The sequence below is a fragment of the Panthera onca genome, chromosome C2 (genome assembly GCF_046562875.1).
Source record: "Panthera onca isolate mPanOnc1 chromosome C2, mPanOnc1 haplotype 2, whole genome shotgun sequence".
In the NCBI taxonomy this organism is placed as follows: Eukaryota; Metazoa; Chordata; class Mammalia; order Carnivora; family Felidae; genus Panthera; species Panthera onca.
In genome coordinates, this window is record NC_138347.1 from 616,555 (window position 1) to 643,795 (window position 27,241).

General features: G+C 56.6%; 2 protein-coding genes and 1 pseudogene across 5 annotated transcripts in view; 2 read left to right on the plus strand and 1 right to left on the minus strand.

Annotated features, from left to right (window-relative positions):
* Window positions 1–1,450: 1,450 nt before the first annotated feature.
* On the plus strand, window positions 1,451–22,029 carry FTCD (formimidoyltransferase cyclodeaminase). 4 transcript variants are annotated; one of them, XM_078452658.2, is made up of 15 exons: window positions 1,528–1,650; window positions 2,116–2,225; window positions 2,400–2,583; window positions 3,407–3,535; window positions 5,647–5,735; window positions 5,855–6,034; window positions 8,087–8,224; window positions 8,480–8,611; window positions 14,570–14,631; window positions 15,084–15,213; window positions 15,307–15,468; window positions 19,072–19,115; window positions 19,319–19,457; window positions 20,668–20,763; window positions 21,733–22,029. In XM_078452658.2, the coding sequence occupies exons 3-15, from the start codon at window positions 2,568–2,570 to the stop codon at window positions 21,817–21,819; spliced, it is 1,404 nt and encodes a 467-aa protein (XP_078308784.1). In that variant the 5' UTR covers window positions 1,528–1,650; window positions 2,116–2,225; window positions 2,400–2,567; the 3' UTR covers window positions 21,820–22,029. The 4 variants fall into 4 exon arrangements, 3 of the variants coding, with proteins under 3 accessions (XP_078308785.1, XP_078308783.1, XP_078308784.1); XM_078452659.2 differs by lacking the exon at window positions 2,116–2,225 and having other exon boundaries at window positions 1,451–1,650; window positions 21,753–22,029; XM_078452657.2 differs by lacking the exon at window positions 2,116–2,225 and having other exon boundaries at window positions 1,470–1,650.
* LOC132684077 (small nuclear ribonucleoprotein G pseudogene) lies at window positions 3,542–4,690 on the plus strand (annotated as a pseudogene).
* A 3,029-nt stretch (window positions 22,030–25,058) lies between the features above and the next one.
* COL6A2 (collagen type VI alpha 2 chain) overlaps window positions 25,059–27,241 on the minus strand; it is a 32,779-nt gene continuing 30,596 nt past the window's right edge. The window contains exon 28 of the mRNA XM_060640636.3: window positions 25,059–26,305. Coding sequence (XP_060496619.1) covers window positions 25,707–26,305 — 599 coding nt within the window. The 3' untranslated portion in view covers window positions 25,059–25,706. The remainder of the gene's footprint in view (window positions 26,306–27,241) is intronic.

The window sequence follows — 27,241 nt, forward strand, 5'->3', positions numbered from 1 at the left end:
TCAGGACAGCGGTCAGAGGGGATTAGGGTCATCCTACGACAGACATAATTTTAGCTTTATTACCTCTTTCAAGACCCTGTCTCCAAATACAGCTAATTCTGAGGTGCTGGGGAGTCGGGGCTCCTACCTATGATTTTGGGGGTGGGCACAATTCAGTCCACAACTGACGCCATCCTCCCCTTCCAGCCACAGGACGCTGACCCCCCAGCTGAGGGACTCTCTGACTTTGGGGGTCTCTGCAGGGCACACACAGGTCTGGCACCTGGGCTGATGGAGGAGGGACTGGTGGTGGGCACTTCTGGGATGCAGGCTCTCTCTGGGTGAGCCTTGGCGTTAGGAGCCGGGTTTGGAGGAATGTTTCTGTTGGGTCTTTGCTGTCTGCCGGGTGCTGCTGGGGCTCCCCTGTGACCGTGCTGGACCCGGGAGTGGAGCAGCCATCGTCTGCGTCCACACGGGGGAGTCGTGGCTGGAGATGGCCTGGCCCGCCCCCAGCCTCCGGGGTCTCTGGGCTCGCCTGGCTGCTCCAGGGCTGACGCCGGAGGGGTGGGGTCCCGAAGCCCACACAGCTGGGGATCCACGAGATCTGGGCATCTCCTCCCCTGGGCCCTGTGGCTACCCTGCACTGCCGCGGCTGTGTGGGTGCCTGTGCCCGGGAAGAAGGCAGATGGGGTATGGTCTGCCTTTGGGGGGTCCCTGCAGGGGGATTGAGAGTGCCCTGAGAGGCGGGGCAGAGGTGAACCTCAGGTCTGAGGTATCTGTACACTGCTGGAGTGGCCACGAGAGGTGGCTTTGCAGACTGGAAGTGCCCACCCCATTCAAGATGGCACCGACTCCAGCCGGGCCCTCTGGGTGCAGGGCCCTGGGCTGCTGGCCCGAGCACATCACTTCTTTGTGGGGAGCCTCTGGCCTCGGGGGACAGCAGCCAGCGGCTGGGAGAGCCGGAACTTCGTCGTGAGCACTTGCTCCCCAAGGGCATCCACACACGTGCACACACTCGATCTCTCCCTGCCCTTCTCCTGCCTGGCCAGGCCGAGCTGCCCTCCACCAAGAGCCTCGTCCACTGGTGGCGCCTCACACACGATCCCTCTCATCTGCTTGCTGCCTGAGGCTCACGAGTTGACATGAAGAAATCGGGGCTCAGTAGGTCACCTGGAGGGCCACATGGAGGGTCACGCAAAAGGTCGCTTAGAGGATCAAATGGAGGGTCACCTGAAGGGTCACACGGAGGGTCGCGTGGAGGGTCACGTGGAGGGCCGCACAGACAGTCCTCAGGAGCGCCGGGACAAGCTGGGATTGGAGCCTGGACTGGCCTGAGTCCACTGCCTGGAGAGGATTTACTCCCCACCCCTGCTGAGGTCCTGCTCTTGGCTGGGTATGGGGATCCCTCCCCTTCCACTGTCTGGCTCACAGGGGTCCTGCTCCCTTCCCAGCCGCTCTGCGTTTGCACAGGGACCGCAGCCTGTGGTTAATAAGCAGCCCGGCCCCCATGGGAGGGCCCCGCCAGGTGGATAAAGGCCCCGCCAGGCACTGCAGAGCACCGTCCCTCCTTCCCTCGGTCTGCCCTGTGAGAGGAGTACCGGGATCGAGGCCCAGACCATGTCCCAGCTGGTGGAATGTGTTCCCAACTTCTCCGAGGGGAACAAGCAGGAGGTGAGGTGCCGGGGGGCTAAGCAAGTGGCCCGGGGCAAGGAGAAAGGGGTGTGCTTGGTTCCCGAAACAGAACCACTTCTTGTCAGCCCCGCGGGGATGGGTCCCACGAGCAGTGGGACTGAGAAGTGGCTGACGGGTGAGGAGGAGACTGTGGGATGGGCAGTCAGGCAGGGGTCCTGGACCTGGGTCTGGGTCACAGGGAAGTTGGAAGGTCTCCAAACCTTATCAGGTGGGCTCTGACATTATCCCCATGTCAGCCACGAGGAAACTGAGGCACAGAGAGTTGGTGCAGGCCACTGAGGGCCATGGAACAATTTAGGCCCTGAGCCCCTGCTCCCAACCGCTGGGCTGTCCTGCTGCCTCAGAAGGTTCTGGGCCGTTCGTGGCCCTCCCCTAGTGCAAATGCTCCCACTAGGGGCTGCGTGGGGAAGCTAGGGCCCTGACCTCTGTGACCTTGGCCTATAGGTCACCTTCTGGGAGCCCCAGCAAGCCCTCCATCCGGATTCTGATTCCTGCCTCGGTTTCTCTTAGAGGGTGCCGCCTGTTGCCCCCTTCTTGGCAACCGTAGCTCGGTGGTAGGCCTCTCTGGGTTGTACTCTTTGAGGAATTCCCAAATGCTCGGCACCAGCTCCTTAGGCCCATGTTTGGGTGGTGGTTGGGGCGGCAGGAAAGGCATGCCCACCTCTGAAGCTCCTGTTCTCTCTTCCAAGTGGGGAAACTGAGGCACAGTGTCGGCCTTTCATCCCCAGGTGATTGACGCCATCTCCCGAGCCGTGGCGCAGACCCCGGGCTGTGTGCTGCTAGATGTGGACGCGGGCCCCTCCACCAACCGTACCGTCTACACCTTTGTAGGGCAACCCAAGGACGTGGTGGAGGGGGCCCTCAATGCTGCGCGGGCTGCCTTCCGGCTCATCGACATGAGCCAGCACAAAGGTGAGGGGCCAGGGCACCAGGCTGTCTGTCCTCACCCACAGGGTTTGGCTCAGGGCGTAGGGGCCGAATGGCCTGTGAGCTTACCCTTGGGGGACCCCCGGGACACAGAATGTGTTGTGCCGGGCAAAGGTCCGTGACACCTCCACCCATGTTTTGGGGGTTCCCTGTGCATGAGTGGCGGTGAGACTGTGGCGTTCTGTTCTGGCCTAGGGGCCTTGGGGGGCAGGGAGGCAAAGACTCGGAAACCGGCCTGTCAACAGCCTGCAAAAGCAAACACATTTACTGTGGCAGGCAGGGTCAAAGGTTGGTGGACACAGGGAGCTGGTCAAAAGGGCAGGGTCTCTGGCCACTCACAGTGGGGGGAGGTGAGGCCCCACTTGAAGGGAATCCACAAGTGATCCCAACCGGTAAAGTTAGAAAGCTTATCTCAAAGCCAGGAGCTCCCTGAGGGGGGCGTGGGGGAACGTGGCGGGTGAGGGGGCTCATCATCTTGGGGGGCTGCTGACCACAGCTTGTCTGGCCCACAGTGGGGGTTCTGGTTTTGAAAAGGACGCTCTGCTAGCTGCCCAGGGCCGGGTGGTGGTGGGGAGGGCTGGGCGGCAAGACCAGCCAGGCAGGACTCTGAATGCTCAGCCTGGCAGCCCCGGGCAGTGACCTTTGTGGCTTTTAGGAGAGGGAGGGGTTTACGCAAAGATGCTGCTTCCCCGTGGGGCAGCGTGACCAGCTGGGTGTGTGGAGGGAGGGCAGGTTGGGGGCAGAAAGTGCGGGGTCCAGGAGCCACCCACCCCTGGCCTCCCCTTCCTCAGCCCCCGTCTGTCTGCAGGGGAGCACCCTCGGATGGGAGCCCTGGACGTGTGCCCCTTCATCCCGGTGAGGGGAGTCACCATGGACGAGTGCGTGCTCTGTGCCCAGGCCTTTGGCCAGCGACTGGCGGAGGAACTGGGTGTGCCGGGTGAGTGCTCGTGTCTGGGGTTCCCCCTGCTGGTCCCTCACTGCACTTCAGTACCCTCATGGTTCTCTGCTCTTAGCTCCTTCAAAATGCAGTTTAACACAACAAAATCTGCAAACTGACCTACAGGGAAATGTCCTGCTTCTTCCATAATGAGATAAACACAAATAGAAACCATGACCCAGTGCACCCGGGGTCAGGGAGCCAGTGGCCCTCACGTGCTGCCCGGCAGCGGATACTGCTTAGCTGTTTGTGAAGTCCAGTCCGGGCTTGCTAATAGAATCGTCTCACTTTGGGGAACTCACCCAAGTCTTTGAGTGGCATGTCTGAGCTCACCAAGTAGATGCCATGAGCAAAGCTCCCCCCACCGGGCTGGAAAAATTTATGGACAAGAAATTATTATTGAAATTAAACGGTGGCAGACACTCCCAAGGAAACTGTGGGGGGGCCGATCCCTTCATGAATCTTGTGATAGATGAATGTGTGGAGATGGCAACTAGTGGGCGACAGAATGACATCAGAATGGCGATAATTCCAGAAAGTCATGTCATTGTGTTAGGAGCCTTGGCACGAGCATAAACAGTGGGTGTGCTCAAGGGAAGAAACCAGCGGCTTCCACACACCCCCTCTCTATGGCACCTGTTTTCCTACAATGTAAAAATCAGACCGCGCATTTTCATATTGAACTTTTTTGTTAAATAAACTTTTGTAGTTGAAAATGCTTTCTCAGACATTCTGAACCTAGAAAATCAAACGTTAGCTCTCATTCTAATTTTTTCTAATATGAACTATTTCTCGTCAAGAACGACTTGTTCCAAACCTTTTATGCATTGATATAGAAGAATCTGATTAAATGTGAAGCATGGCTGGGGCGCCTGGGTGGCTCAGTGGGTTGAGCATCCACCATCAGCTCAGGTCATGATCTCACAGTTCGTGGGTTCCAGCCCTGTATCGGGCTCTGTGCTGACAGTGCGGAGCCTGGAGCCTGGTCCGGATTCTGTGTCTCCCTCTCTGTCTGTGCTCCTCACCTCCTTGTGCTCTCTCTGTATCTCTCTCTCAAAAATAAATAAACGTTAAAATTAAAAAATTGTGAAGCATGGCTAGGATGGCTTTTTTCCATCTTTTTTAAAGTTTATTTATGTATTTATTTTGAGAGAGAGAGAGGGAGAGAGAGAGAGACAGCAAGCAGGGGAGGGGCAGAGAGAGAGAGGAAGAGAGAGTCCCAAGCAGGCTCCACGCTGTCAGTGCACAGCCTGACGCAGGGCTGAAACTCACAGTGAGAGCGCGACCTGAGCTGAAGTCAGACGCTCAACTGACGGAGCCACCCAAGAACCCCGGCTTTTTTCCTCCTTTTAATGTAAAGATGAAGAACACGCAAACCTGGGTGGATTTCTTCTGAAACATTAGTTGTAATGTTCAAAACTCTTGTCGCTTTGATGTACTCTGGCTTTTCCAGGCACACCTACATTCCAAGTACAGTGCAGTTGAAGTAAAACACAGGAGGTAACGGATACGGTTATTCTGAATACAAGAATAGAAATAGAACTCTAGAGGAAAAACAAAACAAAACAAGAAATTAACCTAGAACAAGTGTAGATGAGCCGGAAACAGTGCGGGCCCAGCACAGGTCTGCAGACCTTGTCCAATGGGCAGGTGGACGTGGCGGCGCAGGGCCCCGAATCCAGCCCCGTGCAGATATGGGCCAGTGCGCTCCATGCTGTCACGGTTGTGGTGTGGATCTTGGGAGTTTGTGGTGACTGTTGTTTTCCTTTCCTTATGATTCTTACTTTGTGGTCACATTTATGGTACAACGAAAATACATTTTAGAAAGAAACGTGAACATCCATCCCGCACATCTCCTTCTCTTATAATCTCTGTGATGGTTTTTTTGGGGGGACACCTGTGCAGTGGGGAGCAGCAGGGGAGGGGTCTTGGCCCGAGCCGAGTGTCCGTCAGTGAGCACTCACACCCATGAGGCACAAAGAGATGGGAACCGAGGGAGGTTGGTCTTCCGGGCTGAGGCTGGCGGGAGCGGCCCACCTCGTTTCTCCTCTGGAAGTGGGGGTTCTGGGCTGCCCCTGGCTGGGAGCCTGACCAGCCAGTCTCCCTCACAGTGTACCTCTACGGGGAGGCGGCGCAGACAGCCGGTCGTCGGGCCCTGCCAGCCATCCGGGCCGGGGAGTATGAGGCCCTCCCTGAGAAGGTGCGTGTCTCCTCTCCGGGGTGGGCAGGGACGAGTCCCCTCCTCCTTCCCCTTCCTCGACCCCGGCGGGGCGCCCCTCCCGTGGGGGACACCACAGCCTAGGCAGAGTCTTCCCACAGCTCAAGCAGGCCGAGTGGGTGCCTGACTTCGGTCCCAGCTCCTTCGTCCCCAGCTGGGGAGCCACTGTCACAGGGGCACGGAAGTTCCTCATTGCGTTCAACATCAACCTGCTCAGCACCAAGGAGCAGGCCCACCGCATCGCCCTCAACCTCCGGGAGCAAGGGCGCGGGAAGGACAAGGTGAGCAGCCTGCTGTCCCCGCAGAGGCCCAGCACCGTCCCCGGGGAGTCCTGAGGGGCCCCTGGGAGAGAGCCAGGGTAGGGTGGTGCCGTGGCACGGACCTGCTGACAGCCCAGCCTCGGTGTCCCCGACAAGTGGGACGGGGCAGGCGGAGGTTCCAGTGTTTGAAGTTGGGGAACGCTTGCCTTAAAAGACATTTCCATGGAATCAGTCAGGGCTGTAGCTATTGTTAAGATATTGCAGCATTTCTAGTAGGAAAAGAGACGCTTCTGAGCCCCAGGTGCCCCCACAGGCCCCTAGGTGTCCCAGGTGCTCCCAGGTACCCCCACGTGCCTTCAAGATCCATAGGTACGTCCCAGGTACTGCAGGTGCCCCAGCTACCCCCAGGTGCGCCAGGTAATTCCAGGTGTCCCCGCACACCTCCAGGTGTCCCAGGCGTCCTGACCCACGATGTCTGCCACAGCAACTGCTCCTAGTTTGAGCTTTGATCTAGCAGAAAGTGTGAGTTGGACACACAGACACGGAGACCCTCGGTGAAGGAGGTGGAGGATGACATCCTGCTCGCTTGTCAGCCCCCGACCTCCAGAGACCTGGGTCCCGCCAGGCAGCCGAGGCCCCAGGAGCCCAGCTTCCCAGCCCGCAGACGCAGTACGGAAGCACAACACACACAGCAAGCCCCAAATCCTTCTTTTTGCTCCTGCCGAATTCAGACGTCAAAGGTCCTTCTTAGGTGGACTGAGCCACCCCAAGAAGTGAGGAGCAGAGAGCCAGTCTCTGGGGTGAGGGAGGGATGGCAGGAAGGGACTAGACGCAGGAGTTAGGGGTTGGGTGGGGGTGACCCCAGGCAGGTCCCCAGCACGTGGTAGGGACCTCAAACACAGTCCTCACCACACGGTCCACACCGCACGGTCCTCACCACGGTCCACACCACACGGTCCACACAACACAGTCCTCACCACGGTCCACACCACACGGTCCTCACCACAGTCCACACCACACGGTCCACACCACACGGTCCACACCACACGGTCCTCACCACAGTCCACACCACACGGTCCACACCACACGGTCCTCACCACAGTCCACACCACACGGTCCACACCACACGGTCCTCACCACACGGTCCTCACAACAGTCCACACCACACAGTCCACACCGCACGGTCCTCACGACACGGTCCTCACCCCACAGTCCTCACCACACAATCCACACCGCACAGTTCTCACCACACAGTCCTCATCACACGGTCCTCATCACACAGTTCTCACCACACGGTCCACACCGCACGGTCCTCACCACGGTCCACACCACACGGTCCACACAACACAGTTCTCACCACACGGTCCTCATCACACGGTCCTCATCACACAGTTCTCACCACACGGTCCACACAACACAGTTCTCACCACACGGTCCACACCGCACGGTCCTCACCACGGTCCACACCACACGGTCCACACAACACAGTTCTCACCACACGGTCCACACCGCACGGTCCTCACCACGGTCCACACCACACGGTCCTCACCACAGTCCACACCACACGGTCCACACCACACAGTCCACACGACACAGTCCACACCACACAATTCTCACCACACAGTCCTCACCACACGGTCCACACCACACGGTCCTCACCACAGTCCACACCACACGGTCCACACCACACGGTCCTCACCCCACAGTCCTCACCACACAATCCACACCACACAGTTCTCACCACACAGTCCTCATCACACGGTCCTCATCACACAGTTCTCACCATACGGTCCACACCCACAGTCCTCACCACATGGTCCTCACCACACGGTCCTCACCACACGGTCCACACCACCCAGTTCTCACCACACGGTCCACACCCACAGTCCTCCCCACACGGTCCTCACCACACAGTTCTCAGCACACGGTCCACACTACACAGTTTGTAAGCCATGGTATCAGTGGAGGGAGGGAGCCCTCCAACCAGCAGGGAGTGCAGGTACAAGTGGCTCTCAGCGCAGGGTCCAGAGGAGGACAGGCGGGGCCTGTGCTGGGAAAGTCTTTTCTTTGTAGCCAGGACGCCTGAAGAAGGTTCAGGGCATTGGCTGGTACTTGGATGAGAAGAACCTGGCCCAAGTGTCCACAAACCTCCTGGACTTTGAGGTCACAGCGCTGCATACGGTCTATGAGGAGACCTGCAGAGAGGCCCAGGTGAGCGGGACGCGTGTCCCCTGCTGGCCGTGGGGGCCCCTCTAGGCGAGCGGGTCGGGTGTCCGCCGCTGGCTGGGGTGAGGTCTCTCCAGGTGAGCAGAGCGGGCGTCCCCTGCTGGCCACGAGAGCCCCTCCAGCTGAGCGGGGTGGGCGTCCCCGGGCGGCTGGGGTGACGTCCCTCCAGCTGAGCGGGGCAGGTCCCGGGACGTCTCGAGTCTGGCTCCTCTGGGCGTTGACCCTGCTGGACCTCTGCAGGAGCTGAGCCTTCCGGTGGTGGGCTCACAGCTGGTGGGCTTGGTGCCTCTGAAGGCCCTTCTGGATGCCGCTGCCTTCTACTGCAAGAAGGAGAATCTCTTCATCCTGGAGGAGGAGCACCGCATCAGGCTGGTGGGCCGCGCTCCCGAGTGAGGGGCTGGTGGGGGGATGGGAGCGAGCTTGAGGCTCTCAGAGCAGGCCTGGGTGCTGGAAGCACCTGCACCCGGGCCTGGAGCCCTGTCTGCGAGGCAGGGCCCCGCTCCTCCTCTTCGGCTGTTTCGGTGTCTGGGCTTAGATGAGATCATGCTGTTATCATTTTGGGGAAAAGAAACCGCAGAGGTTTTCTTTGTGACCGAGAAGACATTCGGTCTTGTAAAAATTCCTCAGAGAGGATGCACATCACTTCCCCCCCGCCCCTCCCGGTGTCTGTCCTGGGGGCGCCTCGCTCTGGCGAAGGTGGGAGCCCTCACTTCCGCGTCAGCCCTGTGCCCACAGCACTCCGGGATGCACCCGCGAACATCGCCAGGTTATTTAGAAGCTGGTGCCATTGTCCCAAGTGATACCTTTACTTGAATTTCTCCACAATGAGCACGAGTGCTCTGACACACTCTGAAAGTCTTTGTCTTTTCGTAGTTGACTTTATCTCTTTGCGTTTCCTGATTCAGCAAATACGTCTGGACTCTTGCCCCATTTTCAGGCATGTGGGAGTGTTGGATGTGGTTGCTTCCGGTTTTATGGAAGAGTCTATTTTGTAGGTATTCTGGTGATTACCTTTATAACTTAATATACTTCTGTTTTTGACTTATCGGTTTAAAAATGTTATCCAAATTTTCAAATATATAATTTGATTTGTCAGTTTCTGTCACTACACTGACAGCCTGCTATGGAGGTGAGAAAATAAACTTACTTAGCTTCTAGTCACATCTTTTCTTTCTTCTCCGTTTCCTGAATTTTTTGAGTTATAGTAGTTTTTAGTGGGAGGTGGGAGTTCTTCTGGTGGTTAAACTTTTTTCAATTTTTCTTTTCTTTTTTTTAAGTTTATTTATTTATTTTGAGAGAGAGGGAGAGAGAATCTCAAGCAGGCTCCACGCTGTCGGCACAGGGTCCGACTCGAGACTTGAACTCACGAACTGTGAGATCACGACCTGAGCCGAAATGAAGAATCAGATGCTTAACTGAAGGAGCCACCCAGGCGCCCCTCAACTTTTTCTTTTGTAGTAAAGTACTCGTAACGTACAATTGGCATCTTAACCATCTTTAAGTGTACAGTTGGTGATATTAAGTACATCATAATGTTATGCAGCCATCATAACCCAGGATGGGTTTTTTGTGTCTGCAAAAAACACCATTAGGGTTCTGATAAGGACTGCACTGATTCTGTGCATTGCTTTGGGGAGTACGGGCATCTTAACAATAGGAAGTGTTCCCATCCATGAACAGGGGCTTTCCATTTATTTATGCTTTCTTTAATATCTTTTAGCAATGTTTTGTAGTTTTTTTGTACAAGTCCTTTACCTCCTTGGTTAAGTTAATTAATTCCTACTTATTTTATTCTTTTTGATGCTATTGTAAATGGAATCGTTTTTGCAATTTCTTTTCAAGATCACTCATTGTTAGTGTATAGAAATGCAACTGACTTTTCTTTGTTGACTTTGTACCCTGCTTCCTTGTTGAATTCATTTATTTATTTATTTATTTATTTTAATGTTTATTTATTTTTGAGACAGAGAGAGACAAAGTATGAATGGGGGAGGGTCAGAGAGAGGGAGACACAGAATCTGAAACAGGCTCCAGGCTCCGAGCTGTCAGCCCAGAGCCCGACGCGGGGCTCGAACTCACGGACCGTGAGATCGTGACCTGAGCCGAAGTCGGCCGCTTAACCGACTGAGCCACCCAGGCGCCCTTGAATTCATTTATTAGTTCTAGGTTGTTAAATTATTAAGTTTAAATAATATGCTTAATCCTTTCTCTCTTTATCAATGTTAGACAGTGTTTGTTGATGTTTGGTGAAGAAAGACAAGAATATTAGTGCACTTGTGCAACTGGTCATCTGTGCTCTAAATTGTTATGTTGCTATTTTTACATTGTCAAATCTATAACATGTACCTTCTGTAACTGGTCCACGTGTATTAAATAGCCACAGATATTTAACCTTCACTCTATTCATAGATGAGGTCATCTCTCTTCTTACTTATCTGTTTGTTGTTTGTTGCCTGGATCTCACAATCAAGGAGATTTCCCCCGTCTCTGACCCCTCACAAGCAGATTTTGTAAACCGAGACTCATGGTGCTTTTCCTTGTGGGATCTGGCATGCTTGACAGTGTCTTTCTGTGAATTTTTTCTTGCAAGACAGTTGGAAAGCCAAAATCCCAAGTCACTTGTTTTCCCTGAGAATATTGCAAACCTATCTTTACAATCTTCTGGAATTATATGTCCCGCGGGGAGGTCTCAGACTGCCTGGTTATCTCCCCGATCTCCAGGGACGTGTTTTTGTCCGTGATGCCTGCAGAACTCCTTCTCTGTCCTCAAAGTTCAATAAGCCGTACACATCTTGGTCAATTATTCTACATCATTTTCTTCTCTGGATTAATGTTCCTTGTGATTTACAGATTCCATTCTTGCTTAGTTTTAGGAATATTTTCCTCTGTTATACTTTTGATCCTGTTAGTTTGTTCTTTTACTTTCAGGATGCCAGTCACATTGCAGTGGCATATTTCTGTCTTTTCTTGACTTTATTTCTACTTCTTTCCCTTTGTGTTCACTGTGGTTTTCTCGAACCTAGCCTCTAAGGCACAGTTTATGGCCAGGTCTGTTACAAATTTTGTGTATTTTTATGTCGATATAATTCTCTGCTCACAGGAAAGATGTGGGAACGACACAAGGACCTCCCTTACATACTCCAACTTCACCGCTATTTCGCATCTGCCCTCTTTGCTTTATTATTCTCTCTCTGTATTCACACATAGTCGTGTTGTGTTTTTTTGGACCACCTGAGAGTAGGTTAAAGACTACTATTTTACCTAGAATGTTTTCAGGTTTTATTTCTTAAGAACAAGGACGTTCTCTGACACAACCTCAGTACAATGAGGAAAATCAGGAATTGAACGTTAATACAATTGTAGTATCTAGTCTGCAGACCATCATCGCACGACACCGATGTCCCCATCATTCCTATTATAGTGCTTTCTGCTCCCACCCATGGAGCAATCCGGATGACAGTCATTTATTGCCGTTAATCCAGAACCGTTCCTTGTGCTCTTGCCCTTCATTGACCTTGACATACTTTGAAAGTACAGGGAGCTGTTTCGTACCACGTCTCATGACTGCCGTGGCTGTATGCTGGCGGCGGGAGCAGTGCAGATGTGATGTGCTGTCCTCAGAGTGCCGGGTCAGGCGCCCATCATCTCCCTGTGGCCTGGGGTCCTGGGGTCAAGGTGCAATGTTTCCGTTTTTCCTTTTGTGGTGAGCGCGCTGTGGGACGTACTTTAAGGATATGTAAGTACCCTGTTCCTCTTAAAATTCCAGCCATAGGTTTTAGCAGCCAGTAATGGTTTTCTAATTTTACCCTTTTTCTGTAAGAAAATGCTTTCACCTCTCCCACATTTATTTATTCCTTATCAATGTGTTCGATGCCCTCCTGTATCTTTTAACACATTATTTTTTATTCTTTATCTGAAAGCTCTAATATCTGCAGTCTTTGAAGGTCTGATTTGCACATTGCCATATCAGCGGACTTTCTCACAGTGACTTGCTTTGTGTGTTTTGTGATTTTTGATTACGAGTGCATGTTCTTTGCAACTTTATCTGTGGTAATTCTTGGACACCTGGGTTAAAGTCCAGATTTGCCTACATAAGTTCTCGGGGACATGATCACACAGGGCCCCCCAGATTCAGTCTTTTGCTTGGAGCTTTGGGACCCCACATGTAGAGAGTTCTTTGTGAACCATCGCCCACATCCCCACCAGGGAGGCCTGTGGTTAGAATTCCCATGAAGGTATCTTCCTGCATCCCCAGAGGGAAGGGAGAGTGTGAAAAGTATCCCGATGACATCCTCAGTGGACTTCTCCCCAACCCCGCTCATCCCTGGAGATGTCCCCTTTCAGGGGCCTCCAGTCTGACCCCCACTCCTCAGGACTTGACGCCTGCCTTGCTCATGAGCGGCTTCCAGAGGCTCTCAGATGTCCCTGGGGCACCCAGCTTCAGGGCCAGCAGGCCTGCCTGGTTCCCTTTCTGGTCATCTCTGGCCTTGAATGAGCTCCTTTACTTTCTGCCCACTTAGCCAGGTATGTGAATTCCTTTTTAAAGTTCTGTTTGTCTTTCTGAGGTCTTGTGTGCCAGGAGAGCTTTGCCTTATTGCTTGTTGAGGACTGTCTGGCGGGCTCCCAAGAGGCACTCCTTTTTTTAGTGTTTATTTATTTTAAGGGGGGGTGGCTATTGCTAATGGGGGATGGGCAGAGAGAGAGGGAGACGGAGGCTCCAAAGCAGCCTCCACTCTGACAGTACAGAGCCCGATGTGGGGCTCGAACTCACAAGCTGAGAGATCATGACGTGAGCCAAAGTTGGACGCTCAGCCAACTGACCCCTCCAGATGCCCCTCGAGTCCCTCTTACCCATTTCCATGTCCTCGGGGAGACCTCCCCCCCGCCCCTTGCTAGCTTGTTTCTCTCAAGCATTTCTCACTTTCTAGTTTTGTGGAAAGTTTTGGCAAAGGATACAGGAGTGCTGATGCATAGGGGCACTTGTACCCCAATGTTTATAGCAGCACTTTCAACAATAGCCAAATTATGGAAAGAGCCTAAATGTCCATCAACTGACAAATGGATAAAGAAGTCGTGGTTTGTATACACAATGGAATACTACGTGGCAATGAGAAAGAAAGAAATATGGCCTTTTGTAGCAATGTGGATGGAACTGGAGAGTGTGATGCTAAGTGAAATAAGTCATACAGAGAAAGACAGATACCATGTGTTTTCACTCTTATGTGGATCCTGAGAAACAACAGAAGTCCATGGGGGAGGGGAAGGAAAAAAAAAAGGTTAGAGAGGGAGGGAGCCAAAGCATAAGAGACCCTTAAAAACTGAGAACAAACTGAGGGTTGATGGGGGGTGGGTGATGGGTCCTGAGGAGGGCATCTGTTGAGATGAGCACTGGGTGTTGTATGGAAACCAATTTGACAATAAATTTCATATTTAAAAAAAAGATAGGGGCGCCTGGGTGGCGCAGTCGGTTAAGCGTCCGACTTCAGCCAGGTCACGATCTCACGGTCCGTGAGTTCGAGCCCCGCGTCAGGCTCTGGGCTGATGGCTCGGAGCCTGGAGCCTGTTTCCGATTCTGTGTCTCCCTCTCTCTCTGTCCCTCCCCCGTTCATGCTCTGTCTCTCTCTGTCCCAAAAATAAATAAACGTTGAAAAAAAAAAAATTAAAAAAAAAAAAAAAAAAAAAGATAAAAAAAAAAAGAAAGTTTTGTAGAAAGTGTCAGCCTCATTGGCTCAAGAACGCACCGGGATGTGCCACTGGCATATACACCATAAGGTCTTTTGAATATTTTTTGGTGAAAAGAATTCTGATCTTAAATGGAGATTATTCCAATTTTATTTTGAATTCAGGTAAAATCTATTTTTCCTCACAAAACAAGTCTTATGTGTAGGTGAGTCAGGAAGCTCCTGGGCTTTAAAAGTTGTGAGGACACCGTGTGTGACACCCAAAAAATTAAAATCTTTCCGAAAGGGACAGTTTTGTTGGCCCCTTTCAGTGATGGGCTCACGTGTGGCGTTTTCTGTGGGACGCATGTGGCTTAGAATGAGGGGCTTCCTCTCTCTGAGCCTCAGTTTCCCTGTGGGATAAGAAGTGTGGGCGGGTGTGTCAGGAGGTCTGTGGGCCCTGCTCTGGGCTGGGGGCTCTCCCAGGAGCCCGTGGTAAGCAAGCTCCTGGCAAGCGGGCAGGCAGCCAGCTCTGCCTGCCCCCCCCCCCCCCCCAGAGGCAGATGGGAGCAAGGATGCCATCGCGGACTCAGGTGGGACCCCATTATTCAGTAGCCTGCCGCATGTGTGGGGGGCTGAGGTGGGTCCTCATCACCAGCCCTTTTTCCAGGTGGTGAACCGGCTGGGCCTGGACTCTCTATCCCCTTTCAACCCTAAGGAGAGGATCATCGAGTGAGCACAGCCCTCACCCCCGCAGACACCTGCCTCAGTCCTTCCAGAGCCTTCCACTTGGCCACTCATCATCGGCAAATGCCAGGGTGCCCGTGCCAGCCATGAGGCCGGAGGCTGGTTGAGGGGACACAGTGAGGTCCCAACAGGGTCCCACTGTGTCCTCACGAGGGCTTCTGCGTGGGCATGGCCACTCTGCAAACTGGGACTGTGTCCCCTCCCCTGTGTTGGTGAGGGGGTGTGTGGGAGGGGCCTGGGGTCAGGGATCAGGGTCTGAGCCAGCCCTGCCCTCACAGCCTGGAAGTAGTGACCCTGGATCCTGTCTTCCATTCCCCTATCCCCGAAAGCCCCATCCCCCATCCCTGGCCCTGCGTGACGGAGGACACATCCCCTGTCCCTGCCCCTAGCTCTTCCCTCCCCTCTCTGAGCTTTGCTGAGCCGACACTTCCCCACAGGTACCTGGTCCCCAACAGTGGGCCTGAGCAGAGCCTGGTGAGCAAGTCTCTGTGTGCCTTCGTCCGTGAGGTGGGCGCCCGCTCCGCGGCCCCGGGGGGTGGCTCGGTGGCAGCGGCCAGTGCAGCCATGGTGAGTGCGAGGCAAGGGGCGAGGGACGAGGACAGGGCCCGGGGCGCCTGGCCTGGGGTCCCGAGTCTCACGCGTGGCTCATGCCTCGCCTAGGGTGCCGCGCTGGCCTCCATGGCCGGCCTGATGACCTATGGGCGGCGCCAGTTTGAACACCTGGATGCCACCATGCGGCGCCTGATCCCGCCCTTCCACGCGGCCTCTGCTGAGCTGACCGCGCTGGTGGACGCGGACGCCCGGGCCTTCCAGGCCTACCTGGTGAGTGCTCAGAGAGGGGGTCAGCTCATGATGGGGGGCGCGGTGGGGAGAGAAAACTCCTGCGGGGTCACAGAGAACTTGCAGGAGGGGGAGGGGCTGTTGCAGGCTCCGGTGTCTGGGCACCAGGGGAGGTTGGAGCCCCCACCTTGAGCGTGAAAGGCTGCTTCAGGGGCTCTGTGGGTTTGGCGCAGGCGTGACCCCACGCTCACATCCACGGCGGCGGCGGGGTGGGGTGGGAAGTTCAGTCCAGGCTCAGCACCTGCCCCCCAGCTGCCCCTGAGTTCTACAGTCGGGTTGGCACCCAGACCCGCAGACGCTGTAGGAAGGCGTCAAACAGGGCGGGTGGGCAGTGGAAATCCTACAAGAGCCGGTGACCGATGGTCCAAGAGAGACTGGAGAAGATGTTTCAGCCACAAGGTAGAAAGAGAACCACAGGGAGAGCTGGCGGGTCAAATCAGAACCCGCTCGCTCACGGGCAAGAGGCAGCTGGTGTGCCGGGTGGTGGGCGACAGAGAAGGGGCTCAGAACCCAGGGCAGAGGACGGAGGAGTCCAGGACCAAAGCCTGGCTGTGTGTCTGTGTCTGAGAGCAGTTCCTGGTGGAAGGTCCCGGGAGAGGCATGAGCTCGCAGCTGCCAGCCGCCCCAGAGCCACCTCGTGGGCAGAGCTGGGGTGAAGGGCAGTCTGGGGAGCAGGCGGGCCCGCACTCTGATGACCGCTGGTGACCTCCAGGGCACGCCGTGCACCCCCAGAGTGAAGGCTGTATGCAGACAGGGAAGAATCAGAGTCTCATCTAAGTCACCATCTGGAACTCAAGTTCATGTCCTCTGGGAGGGAGGTGTAGAGACAGATCTCCTTTTCCCATTTGTGTTTTTATGTTTAAATTTCATTTGTTTGCTTTTGAAAGTAGGTAAAAGCTTCAGGGGGTTCAGAATTCACAAGGGCAGGAGAGTAGCAGATGAGAAGACCCGATGCCCTGCCTCCCCTTGCCCACACGCCCTAAACAGGTGCAAGTTCTAGGGCATGTGTCCTGGGATGGTTATCTATATTCTCATAGATGCAGCTTTTCTTTTGCTCTCCTTTCTTACACAAATGGCATCATACGTGTTCTTAGTTTGCCTCTTGCATTTCTAACTTGGTGTTCTGTCAGATCTTTCTATACTGGCACATAGAGACCACACCCCTCGCTGCCAGCACAGATCTTCCCCAACCTCCCAGGGGGTTACATCCAATAAGCCCATCATAGATTGGAAACAGTGTAAGGCGAAAATGCATTTGTTGCATGTAACTTACGCACATCACACTTAGCTGGTCTGCCTTACACGTGCTCACAACACTTCCGTTAGCCTGGGGACGGGCACAGCCGCCTGGCCCACAGCCTGTTTTACAAGGAGGGTGGACGTCTCGAGTAGTTGACCGAATACCGTACTGAAGTGACAGGCAGACCGTGTGGGCCCAGAACGGTCGTCGGTGTGCGGGGACCACGTGGCCGCCCAGCCCCGGGGTGACACGGCGTGTGGAAACTCCAGGCACCGTGTTTACTGAACGCACATCCTTTGGCGCCGCTGACAGTCGAAAATCCTAAGCCGAACCCTTGTAAGTTCGGGACCGTCTGTATCCTGCAGACGTCTGGGTCACAGCGCGGTTGGCCAGCCCCACTGGGGGATTTAGGCCCTTTAGTCGGCACCCAGGCGGTTGCTGTGGACACCTCTGGCGTCCGTCACTGGGGGCGGTGGGCAGCCTGTGGGAATGATTCACAGAAGGACTTGCTGCCCAAGGTGGGTGCGCTTCTTTGAAGGACGCTGCCAGGTGGCCCTTGCGGGGCTGCACGGATGGGGCTCTGCCTGAGGGGTCTGAGGGCTCCTCCCCGGGACCCCCGCCGTCGGACTTGTAGTCACCCCGTGGTTTGTCTCCTGGAGCGGCCCTGGCGTGTGCTGCTCAATGTGTGTGGCAAGGAGCGTTTCTTGTATTTCTCACGGCTGTGTTGTGTCCCTTCTGGAGAGGAAAGGCACTTTCCCGCTGGCTAGGACTTTCTTGCACACTTGGGACTCGCTCTGTGGTTTGCCACTGGCCGTTTGCTTCCGGCGGTGGTGCTCGTGCTGGTTCTCGACCGGGAGCTTTGTAGGCTGCATGGGTTTTCGTCCCTGAGCTTGGAGTCTGCCGTTTGTTCTTTCCTGTCACAGTTCACAGGGCCTCCTGGCCATGCTTGCTGGGCTTCTTCCTGGTTCTTCCCAGACTCCTGTGCTCTGAGAGGCGGTTAGGGAGAAGCATCAGTTTAAATATAGATACAAACATTTAGGGCTAACCACCAGCGATTAGAAATAAGGTGAATGAATAGAAAACAACGGGAGGGAGGTAGAAAAATGAAAATCTAATCAGAAGGCAGGGAAGAAAAGAAGGATAATCAGCAAGTGTGTGATTTAGAGAGCGCACCGTCGGAAGTCACACACGCGAGAGCGAGAGCAGTGTGCCACGCTCCCTGGAAGCAGGTGGAGTTCTGGAAAAAAAAAGGGACATTCTTGTCTTGTGCCAAATGCACAAGTAATTTTCAGGTGGGGTTAAACAAAGTTCACAGTAAGCCTAACTCCAAGTGGGTGGCGTCCTCGCCTGGACACAGATGGGACCGCGTGAAGGACAGGCTTCACTGACATCAGCCCCGATTGGCCCAGTGGAGACTCAGAGCACCCAGCCTGCGGCCTCACGGTGACAGCCGGGGTCAGTGCCCCACGTGTGTGAGGACTGCTGTGGAGACTGGGGGGAGGCAGCCCCGGGAGACTCAGGAGACGCTGGGGCAGTGACTCGGTGGGTTCTGGGCGGGGCCAGGGCTCACTTGCCATCAGGCCTGCTGACACAAGCGTCGACTTTTGGGTGGAGATTTATCCAAATCTTCAACAGGCACATTCCCCACCCGGCAAAGCCCTCAGGCCCTGGGCCCTTGCAGTGGGCAGAGTGGGATTTCGGTGTGTGAGGGAGAGGCCTGGGCAGACGGGGGTGCACAGATGGGGAGCTGACGTAGTCACCGGCGTAGGGTGAGCATGGCCAGTCCCGGAGGAGGGCCCGAGCCAGTACCGGTGGGGGACACACCCTTGAGGTCTAGACTCGAGTGGTACAGTTGCCTGTGCTTTTTTTAAAGTTTATTTTTAATTTTTTAATGTTTATTTATTTTTGAGAGACAGAGACAGAGCGCCAGCAGGGGAGGGGCAGAGAGAGAGGGAGACACAGAATCCGAAGCAGGCTCCAGGCTCTGACCTGTCAGCACAGAGCCCGATGCGGGACTTGAACCCAAGAACCACGAGATCATGACCTGAGCTGAAGTTGGACACTTAACCTACTGAACCCCCCAGGTGCTCCCAGTTGCCTGTGTTAACGCACAAGCAGTGACTGGAGTCCATGCTGTGTGAGGGGACACCTGGTCCCTGAGGGCGTCCCCAATCCCTGAGTGCCTGGAACCTGGCAGAAGTGCTCCCAGTGCATCCAGGCCTGCAGAAATGCCAGCCCTGGGGGTGCTGGTGTGGACACTGCCCCTTGACCTGCCCAGACTCTCCGTGTGGCCCCAGGCTACGGCCACTGCTCACCCCACTCGCTTGTGTGTTCTGTTCTGGCAGGAGGCAACGAAGCTGCCCAAGGACACACCTGAGGACAGGGACAGGTGAGTCGTGGGGCAGTGCCGCCCCGGGCCATGAACACCCAGGTGCCTTGATCTCGGAGACATTTAATCCACCCGCTGGGGCTGTGATGTGATTGGGGAATGACTTCCCTGTTGGCCCCACCCTGGTTCTGTGTGCTGGCGGGGTGCTGTGGGCGGGGTCCGGGCGGCCCCTGGGCTCTCACCATGGACCCCCTTGGTTTTAGGCGTGCGGCTGCCCTGCAGGAGGGGCTGAGGCAGGCGGTGGCCGTGCCCCTGGCGCTAGCAGAGAAGGTGGCCTCGCTGTGGCCCGCGCTGCAGGAGCTGGCACAGTGTGGAAACCTGGCCTGCCGGTCCGACCTGCAGGTGCTTGGGACTCAGCCTCCCATTGTAGGGGAGCAGCGGGGAGGGTCGTTGGGTACTTACTGAGCCAGGCCCCAGGCAGGAGCACTTCCCATGGGGTCCTGGCTGGTCTTAGCCCGCAGAGCACATTGGTTCGTCCTGTTTTAAAAGTGGGAAGTAAGGATTTTATTTAAGCCTGCATGGCAGAGGGGCTGAAAGTCTAATGTATCTCCAGAGTCCACCCCTGACCATAGCCCACAGACCGTCCTGGGGACCCCATCTCCTACCCTGCCTCATCCTCTCCCCTTCCCTCCTTCTCACGGCTGCTATTCTGGAAAATGCCTAAGCCCCCTCGCAGATGTGCACAGGTCACCCTGTGCCCTGCCGGTGCGTGGAAGTCTCAGGGTGTGGGAGCATCAGAATGGGCTCTGTGATTTCCACAGTCTGTCCTGAGCTCCAGTGTGTGGGGTCTCTACAAGAGAGACACCTGTTTTCAGTGGTCCTGGGGCCTTGGAGAAGCCTCTCTTCCTCCCCTGGGGGGGCAGCCATAGGCCATCTGGGCACAAGTGGCTCGGCGGTTCTGGGTTCTGGATTCATCCCCAGGCCGTGCTCTGACCTGCTCTCCCCTGGTGGCTGGCAGATGGGAAGCAGGGATGGGACTCAGGAGCGCCGGCCATAGTCAGAGCCTGAAGCTGGCAGGCCAGCAGGCCACGCCTTGCTCAGACCCGAGGGGGCCTCATTTTCTTTCTTTTTAGAAAAAATTTTTAAATCTTTATTTATTTTGAGAGAGAGACAGAGTGTGAGCAGGGGAGGAGCTGAGGGGAGGGAGATGCAGAATCAGAAGCGGGCTCCAGGCCCCGAGCTGTCAGCACAGAGCCCGATGCGGGGCTCGAACTCACGAACCGTGAGATCGTGACCTGAGCCGAAGTCGGATGCTTAACCAACTGAGCCACCCAGGCGCCGAGGGGACCTCATTTTCTCCGCTCCGGCTGTGGTTGTCATCTGTTTCTGGAGGGGCCAGGCCAGAGCCCCCCCTGCTGTGCGTGGAGCCCCATAGCCTCCTCAGACAGGCCAACCCTGTGTCTCACGGGGACCCCCGGGGCGCTCAGTTTGCCATCTTTACTGATGGGACGTGAGAGCCCCCAGTCGTGGCCCCGTGTAGCAGAGTGGGTAGAGCGGGCCTGCCATCTGCGGGGTCACGGACCGCCGGCCCCATGCCTGGCGCCTGTTGCAGGTGGCGGCCAAAGCCCTAGAGACAGGCGTGTTTGGGGCATATTTCAACGTGCTCATCAACCTGAAGGATGTCACCGACAGCGCGTTTAAGGAGCAGGTGAGCGGGAGGGTGTGGGGGCTGGGCCCCGTGGCGGGACCTGGAGGTTGCCCTCAGGGCTGTGGTTCCAAGATGCGGGCCTGGGGGAAGTGTCCACCTGTGGAGATGTTCCTCTGGCCTCCTGTGGTGGCCGTTGTCCTCTCTGGGGTTTCTGTGGTGGCAGGTGGCCAGGCCGCATCAGCTGGGGGAGGCTGGGGGACTGCTCGGTGGGAGCCCCCATGCCCTCTATGGGGCCATCCTGAGCCGCCTTCCACACTCACCTGCCTGGTGGGGCCGCCCAGGCTGGGGTCCCCACGGTCGGCACCATAGCACTGGAGCACGCAATCTCAAAGAACGGTCACCAACCTATGATGCGATCTTAGCTTCAGCCTCTGTGAAAATTTCGTTGTGATCGCTGTTGAGGTCAATTTGAGGAATATACTGTTCACCATTTTAAAGTGTGCAACTCAGCGCATTCTGCACATGTGTGACCACCACCTCTATCAAGTTCCAGAACATTCTCATCACTCCAAAGGGAGGCCCCCCCCCCATTGTAAGACCCCTTTTCCTCAGCCCATAGCCCCTGACACCACTCGTCTGTCTCTGTGATTTTGCAATAATCTTTAAAAAGTGACCTTCCAGCTTGGGACGAAGGCCTTTTCAGGGGCTGAGCTTGGCCTCTGAGGGAAGTCGCTGTCCACCACGTGCCCACGTGGCTGTGGACTGAAGGATGGGCGCGGGGACACAGCCTTACCCTCTGCAGTGGTGGCTAAAGTGGGAAAAACAGGAGGGTGGGGTCCTGGGCCTGGCAGTCTTTACATCTCAAGAGAGACATGAGAGGAATTGGGGGTCCCCAGGTGGGGGGCTCGGGACCACCCCAGAGAGGATGGGCCAGGGAGCATGGCCAGAGGGCGCAGAGAGGTGGCAGGGACTGTGGGCTGGCGGGGACGGGCTGCGGGTGCAGGGTGACACCTGGCCTTTGTCTGGCAGACCTGCCAGCACATCTCCAGCCTCCTGCAGGAAGCCAAGACCCAGGCAGCGCTGGTGCTGGACCGCTTGGAGGCCCGGCAGGAGTGAGGACGCCGGAGACCTCGTGGGCTCTGCACCCCTCGGTGCCCCTCCCCCTTCCCAGAAGGGTCCAGCCTCGCCCGACAGCATAGGACAGCCTCCAGTCACCACCCCTGTGGGGCCCGGGGTGGGCTGGGCAGGGCCAGGGCTCTGTTTGGGGTGGCAGAACCACCTCCCGCCATCTCTTGTGGCTTCTAGTAAAGTCACGGCATAACAATAGTGTAGTGTGTTTGGGGCTGGAGTGTGTTTGGGGCTGGAAGTGTGTTTGGGAGAAGAAGGGAAAGGTCGAGCTACGTGGGCGGGGATGGGGGGCTCATGACAAGTGCACATGGGGGCAGGTGGTCAGAGGAAGTGTGGGCACAGCATGAGGTGACACACTGGTTCCAGGATTCCATGGATGGGTGTGAGATGCCACTGGGGCCTGAGCCACAGGTCGCTGGGAGCACCCGGGGCTCACTGAAGGGTGCCTGGGCTAGGTAGCCCTGGGGTCACGCACGGGACAGAAGCGCCCCAGATAGTAGGGCCCCTCCATCACATCTCAGGGAGGGGGTGTGGCCGGCGTCCGGTGCTGTGGGGGTGGCCAGGTCCAGATGCTGGGGCGGGTGAGGAGAAAAAGGAACAGCATGCTGGGAATTCGTGGGGCGGGTGATGAGTTCCCCTGACCTGGCTGGGAGGGGACAAACCATCAGACCCGGGGGTCCCAGGAGGGCAGTTCCCCCATCTCCCAGCCCACAGCCCCTCTACCTTCTGTTGCGTCCCCCTGCAGGATCTAGGGAGGGGTGTCGTGGAGGTTCCCCAGGGCTTCTGTAGGAGCGCAGGCTGGGCCCATGAGACCCGCCCGCCTGGCAGGCAGCCCCAGATTCAGGTGTTGCCGGGCCAGGGATGACAGCGGTGACTGAGGGGGGTGCGAGGGGCTCTGGGTGGGAGCTCCAGGTAGAGGAAGACAGCAGGTGTGCAGCGGCCCTGGTGAGGGGTGCTGGTGAGGCTCGGCGCAGGTGGCCGCGTTCCCCGGCGGGATGCCACCCTGGGGGCTCCGAGCCTTGACTGGGCAAGGGTGAGCTCTGCCACAGGAGGCCACGCCATCCCCAGCTGCAGGCTGAGCTTTTCCTAGTTTCCTCTTTCAAAAGACGCAACGTGTTACGCGCTCAAAAACCGAAGTGACGCCGAGGTTGCGTGAAGCCTCGTTACCCTGTCCCCGCCAGCGCCCCACGCCCTCTTCAGGGTTCACTGCTTCTGTGTTTTGTGCCCACGTAGCACTAGTGAAGCGTGAACATAGATTCTCAATTCTTGCTTCACTGTGTAAGGAGAGCAGATTACATGCTGGATTTTGATTCTACTTCCCGAGAGCCCCGAAGGCCTTTCGTATTGGTATTTAGAGAATGTGTTTTATTCACCCATCCTTTCCCCGTAGTTTCTTAACCATTTCACTGTGAAATATAAGACACATTCAGAAACCACGACCAGTAGCTCAAGGATTTGTGCCCATGTCCTGGGTGACCCTCTCGTGTCACAGAATCCCCCTGACCCCCACAACCCTGCACTAAGATGACTGGACCCGTTTTCCTCTTGGCCCGTCAGGCAGGTGCAAGCTTGACAGTTCGGATGTCCCTGTTTGAACATTTGAGAGGGGATGTCAGTGACAGGTCGCTGGTGAGGAGATCTTAGTGAGGGGACGTTAGGGAGGGACATAAATGAGAGGATGTTATTGAAGAGATGTTAACGAGGGGACGTTGTTAAGGGGACATTGATGTGGGCCTTACTGTGGGGACATCATTCATGAGGGATGCTGGTGTGTGGACACTGGTAAGGAGACGGGTTAGCATATGGTTAGTATATGTTTGGGGTGTTAGGGATGTTTGTTAGGGCATGCTGCTGAGGGAACCTTGGCGAGGAGACGTGAATGTGGGGATATTAGAGGGCATGTGTTGCTTTGAGAGTCAGGAGGAGTGTTGCTGGTGTGGGTCCCTCATCGAGATTGTGAGGGTCTAGATCATTCTAGTCCAGGTCTGTCCTTCCTCCAGAGCAGAATTCATAGGACATTCACTCAGGATGAGAGACCACTTCAAACACATTGTTGCAGAGGTCACAGAGTACACGTGTTGTTTCTGGGTAAGGGGACCAATGGCCTTGGGCACATTAAAATTTTTTTTTTAAATGTTTATTTATTTTTGAGAGAGAGAAAACAGAGTGTGAGCAGGGAAGGGCAGAGAGAAAGACCCAGAATCCAAAGCAGGCTCCGGGCTCTGAGCTGTCAGCACAGAGCCCAATACAGGGCTCAAACCCACAAATGGTGAGATCATGACCTGAGCAGAAGTCGGACGCTTAACTGACTGAGCCACCCAGGCGCCCCAACTGATGCACATTTTTGAGGCCTGGGGAGTCCACTGAGCTCCCACAGGGAGCTAGGACCCCCACTTTTGGGCGTTGGATGCTGGTGATGCCTCGTGGTTGGCACCTCTCACCGTCCTGGGTGGGTTCTGTGACCACTGTGCCGTGTGCTTTGGTTTCAGACTTCTGGCCTCCACGTTGGGGGACAATCAATTTCTGTTGTTTAAGCCACCCAGTTAGTGGTGTCTTGTTGAGGCAGCCCGAGCAAACAACAAACAGGAAGGTTAGAGGGTGTACCTGCGGGAGCCGGTGGCTTGGTGTGGTCCTCCAGGCAGCACTTCCCGGATGGTGAGTTTAAAAGACCAGGGAGTCTGAACAAAATGTCACTTAGAATCTCTCTACCCAAATGGCCTCATGCAAACCGACAAACTTTTTTTTTTTTTGAGAGACAGAGACAGAGAGAGGGAGCAGGGGAGGGGCAGAGAGAGAGGGAGAGAGAACCTCAAGCAGGCCCTGTGCCCACAGCTCTGTGCTCATGACTTGGGGCTTGAACTCAAACAGTGAGATCAAGAGTCAGACGCTTAACTGACCGAGCCACCCAGATGCCCTACAACAAACATTTTTAAAGCACTTTGGCTTGGTTTGGGGATAGAGAGGGACTTCTCTGAGCAAGTAGCATTCTTTTCAGCTCAATGCCGGCAAGACAGGTGTGGATTCCATGGAATCCATGGTTCAAGCTGTCCAGTCTATACATTGGGGTGGTGTGGACAGTCAGTGCCCAGAGACAGCACCTGCCCCCAGGAGAGGAGGCCAGCCGGGGCACCATGATCAGTCCTGGTGGCATGTGAACGGTCTGAATGTCTCCATGGCCACTGCTAGGGTCCTTGGTGGGCACACACATAAGGAGGTGGAGAGCAGGAGGCAGTTCAAAGCCTTTATTGTATGGGGGTGAGTGCATACAGGAATGTGCAGGGATGCTGTCACAGCTCAGTCTGGGACAGGTGACCTCCAAAGGCCAGGCGGACACTTTGGAGCAAGCCCAGTGGAGTTGGTGGGGCCCACAGAGACCCTCTGGAGCATACCGGAGGGGCTGAGGAGCCCAGGGCTGAGGCTGGGTGGGGGGCGGGCAGCGAGGGGCCTGTCCGAGGAGGATCTGGAGCACTGGCCACCAGGGTGCACCCCGGGAAGCCTCTAGGGTCCAGAGAGGGCATGGAGAGCGGGGCGTGGGCAGGAGGGGTGTAGGGCTGTGGGACCCTCTGGAGGAGCTGGGCGTGGGTGGGGGTCCTCCTTTCCTGACCTCACACCCACACCTGGAGAGATCGAGTCCCCAGCATGCGGGGCCTCTGGGTGGGGTCTGAGTAGCACCACGGATGGGAGAACGGCGCCTGCGGGCCGGGGAGCTGGGGGTGCCAGGCTGAGGGCGCAGGGCAGGGCGGGGCAGGGCGGGGCTGGGGCCGGGCCGGGGCAGGGGCAGTGTGGCCTTGGGGGCTGGGAGTTCGAGATGCCGGCTGGAAGCCGGGGCCGGGGGCGCAGGGCAGGGGGGACGTCGGGGCGGGGGCTGGGGGCCGCTAGCAGATCCAGCGGATGAACCTGTCGAAGAAGCCGGGCTGTGCCAGGCTGTCGTAGTCCTTCTCGCGGAAGACGGCGGCCGCGTCGCCCAGGCTGATCTTGGACAGCACGTCCGCGTCCACGTCGCCGCCCACGGCCACCACGGTGGGCACCACGTTCTGCTTGCGCATGGAGTGCACCGCCTCCTCCAGGCTGTCGTTGCCCGTGACGCCGTCGGTGAGGAACACGAAGGCCAGCTCGGCGTGCCGGCGCGCGCCCGGGCGCGCACCGCGCACCACGTGGTTGATGGCGTGCACTATGCCCGCGCCCACGTGCGAGAAGGAGTTGAGGTAGCGCGCGCCCTCCAGCGCCTCGTGGATGACCGTCAGGTTGGACGTGAGCGGGAAGGCCACCTGCTGCTCGCCCGGGCCCCCGAACTGCAGCAGGGCCACGCGCGCGTTGAGCGGGTCGTCGTCCCTGCGCGCCAGCGTCAGCCGCCGGGACACCTCCTCCACGAAGCGCCGCGCCTTGTGGAAGTTCTGCTCGCCCAGCCGCTCGGAGCCGTCCAGCAGGAAGACGATGTCCACAGGCCGCTGCGTGCACTGGGCCACGTACAGCTCTGGGGGCAAAACGGGGTGGTGGGCGGGCGACCCGGCTACCTGTCCTGGCCGCCGCAGGCCCTGGTGCAGCCTGGCGCCCCGCCTGGCTGTGCCCTGTGCCCATCTATGTACACCGTCCCCCACTGGAGCCCTAAGAGCCACCAGGGTTGTGGGGTGGCGTCCAAAGTCACCCATCATCGGGAACCCCTACCATAGTGACCCCAGGCGAGGATGGGGGCTCCTGCCCCATGTCCTCGGAACCTGTCACCATCTTTGCTGGTTTTGCTCTCACCAGGAAATGTCCCCCAATGTGAGGGCCGAGAGCCTTATTTCTACCCTCCAAGCACTGTCTCTCCAGGCCTTCCTGGGCAGGAAGGGGACCCCTGAAATGGCCACAGCCCACAGTACGGGTGGGAGAGAGGGTCAGGGAGGCTGTTTTCGAATTTGTAATCACGTAAAAAGATCTCATAAAGACTTCCAGCCCCGGAGACCTCCAGGTTGCAGGGACGCATCTCTGGCCGTAACCCCCTCAGTCCCTGTTGCCCCAAAGCTGCCAATGCTGGCTGGGCCACACTTCTCCCAGTTTTGGGGGCACAGGCAAGGGGAGCCGGTGTCCTCTCTGACTGGACACCAGTCTGGTAGGCAGTAGGCACAGGTGCACCCAGACCCCTGCAGCAGCCTGGGTGACTCTGTTACCTGAGGAGGGCCCTGCTGGTGTCTGGGTGGTCACCAGCCCTGGACACGCCAGACAGTGTGGGGGCGAGGCCACGCCTCTGCGGGATGCGGACGCCACAGCACAGCCTGAAAACCCACTCCTCGTATACATGTGGCCCTCCCTCCACAGACATGCGGCCAGGCCCCCCTGCTGCGGCCTTGCCGGAGACTTCAACCAGAGCCACAGTCGGGGCTGGGTGGCCGGTCCTGCTTGCATTCAGCTCCTGAGCCCTACGGGCCCC

Bases quoted from the DNA above. Each gene is read 5' to 3' on its own strand.
- FTCD (XM_078452659.2), top strand. From the start codon at position 1,597: ATGTCCCAGCTGGTGGAATGTGTTCCCAACTTCTCCGAGGGGAACAAG. The intron at 19,458-20,667 runs GTGCTTGGGACT...CGCCTGTTGCAG, and splicing joins CCTGCCGGTCCGACCTGCAG to GTGGCGGCCAAAGCCCTAGA. The intron at 20,764-21,752 runs GTGAGCGGGAGG...GCACATCTCCAG, and splicing joins ACAGCGCGTTTAAGGAGCAG to CCTCCTGCAGGAAGCCAAGA.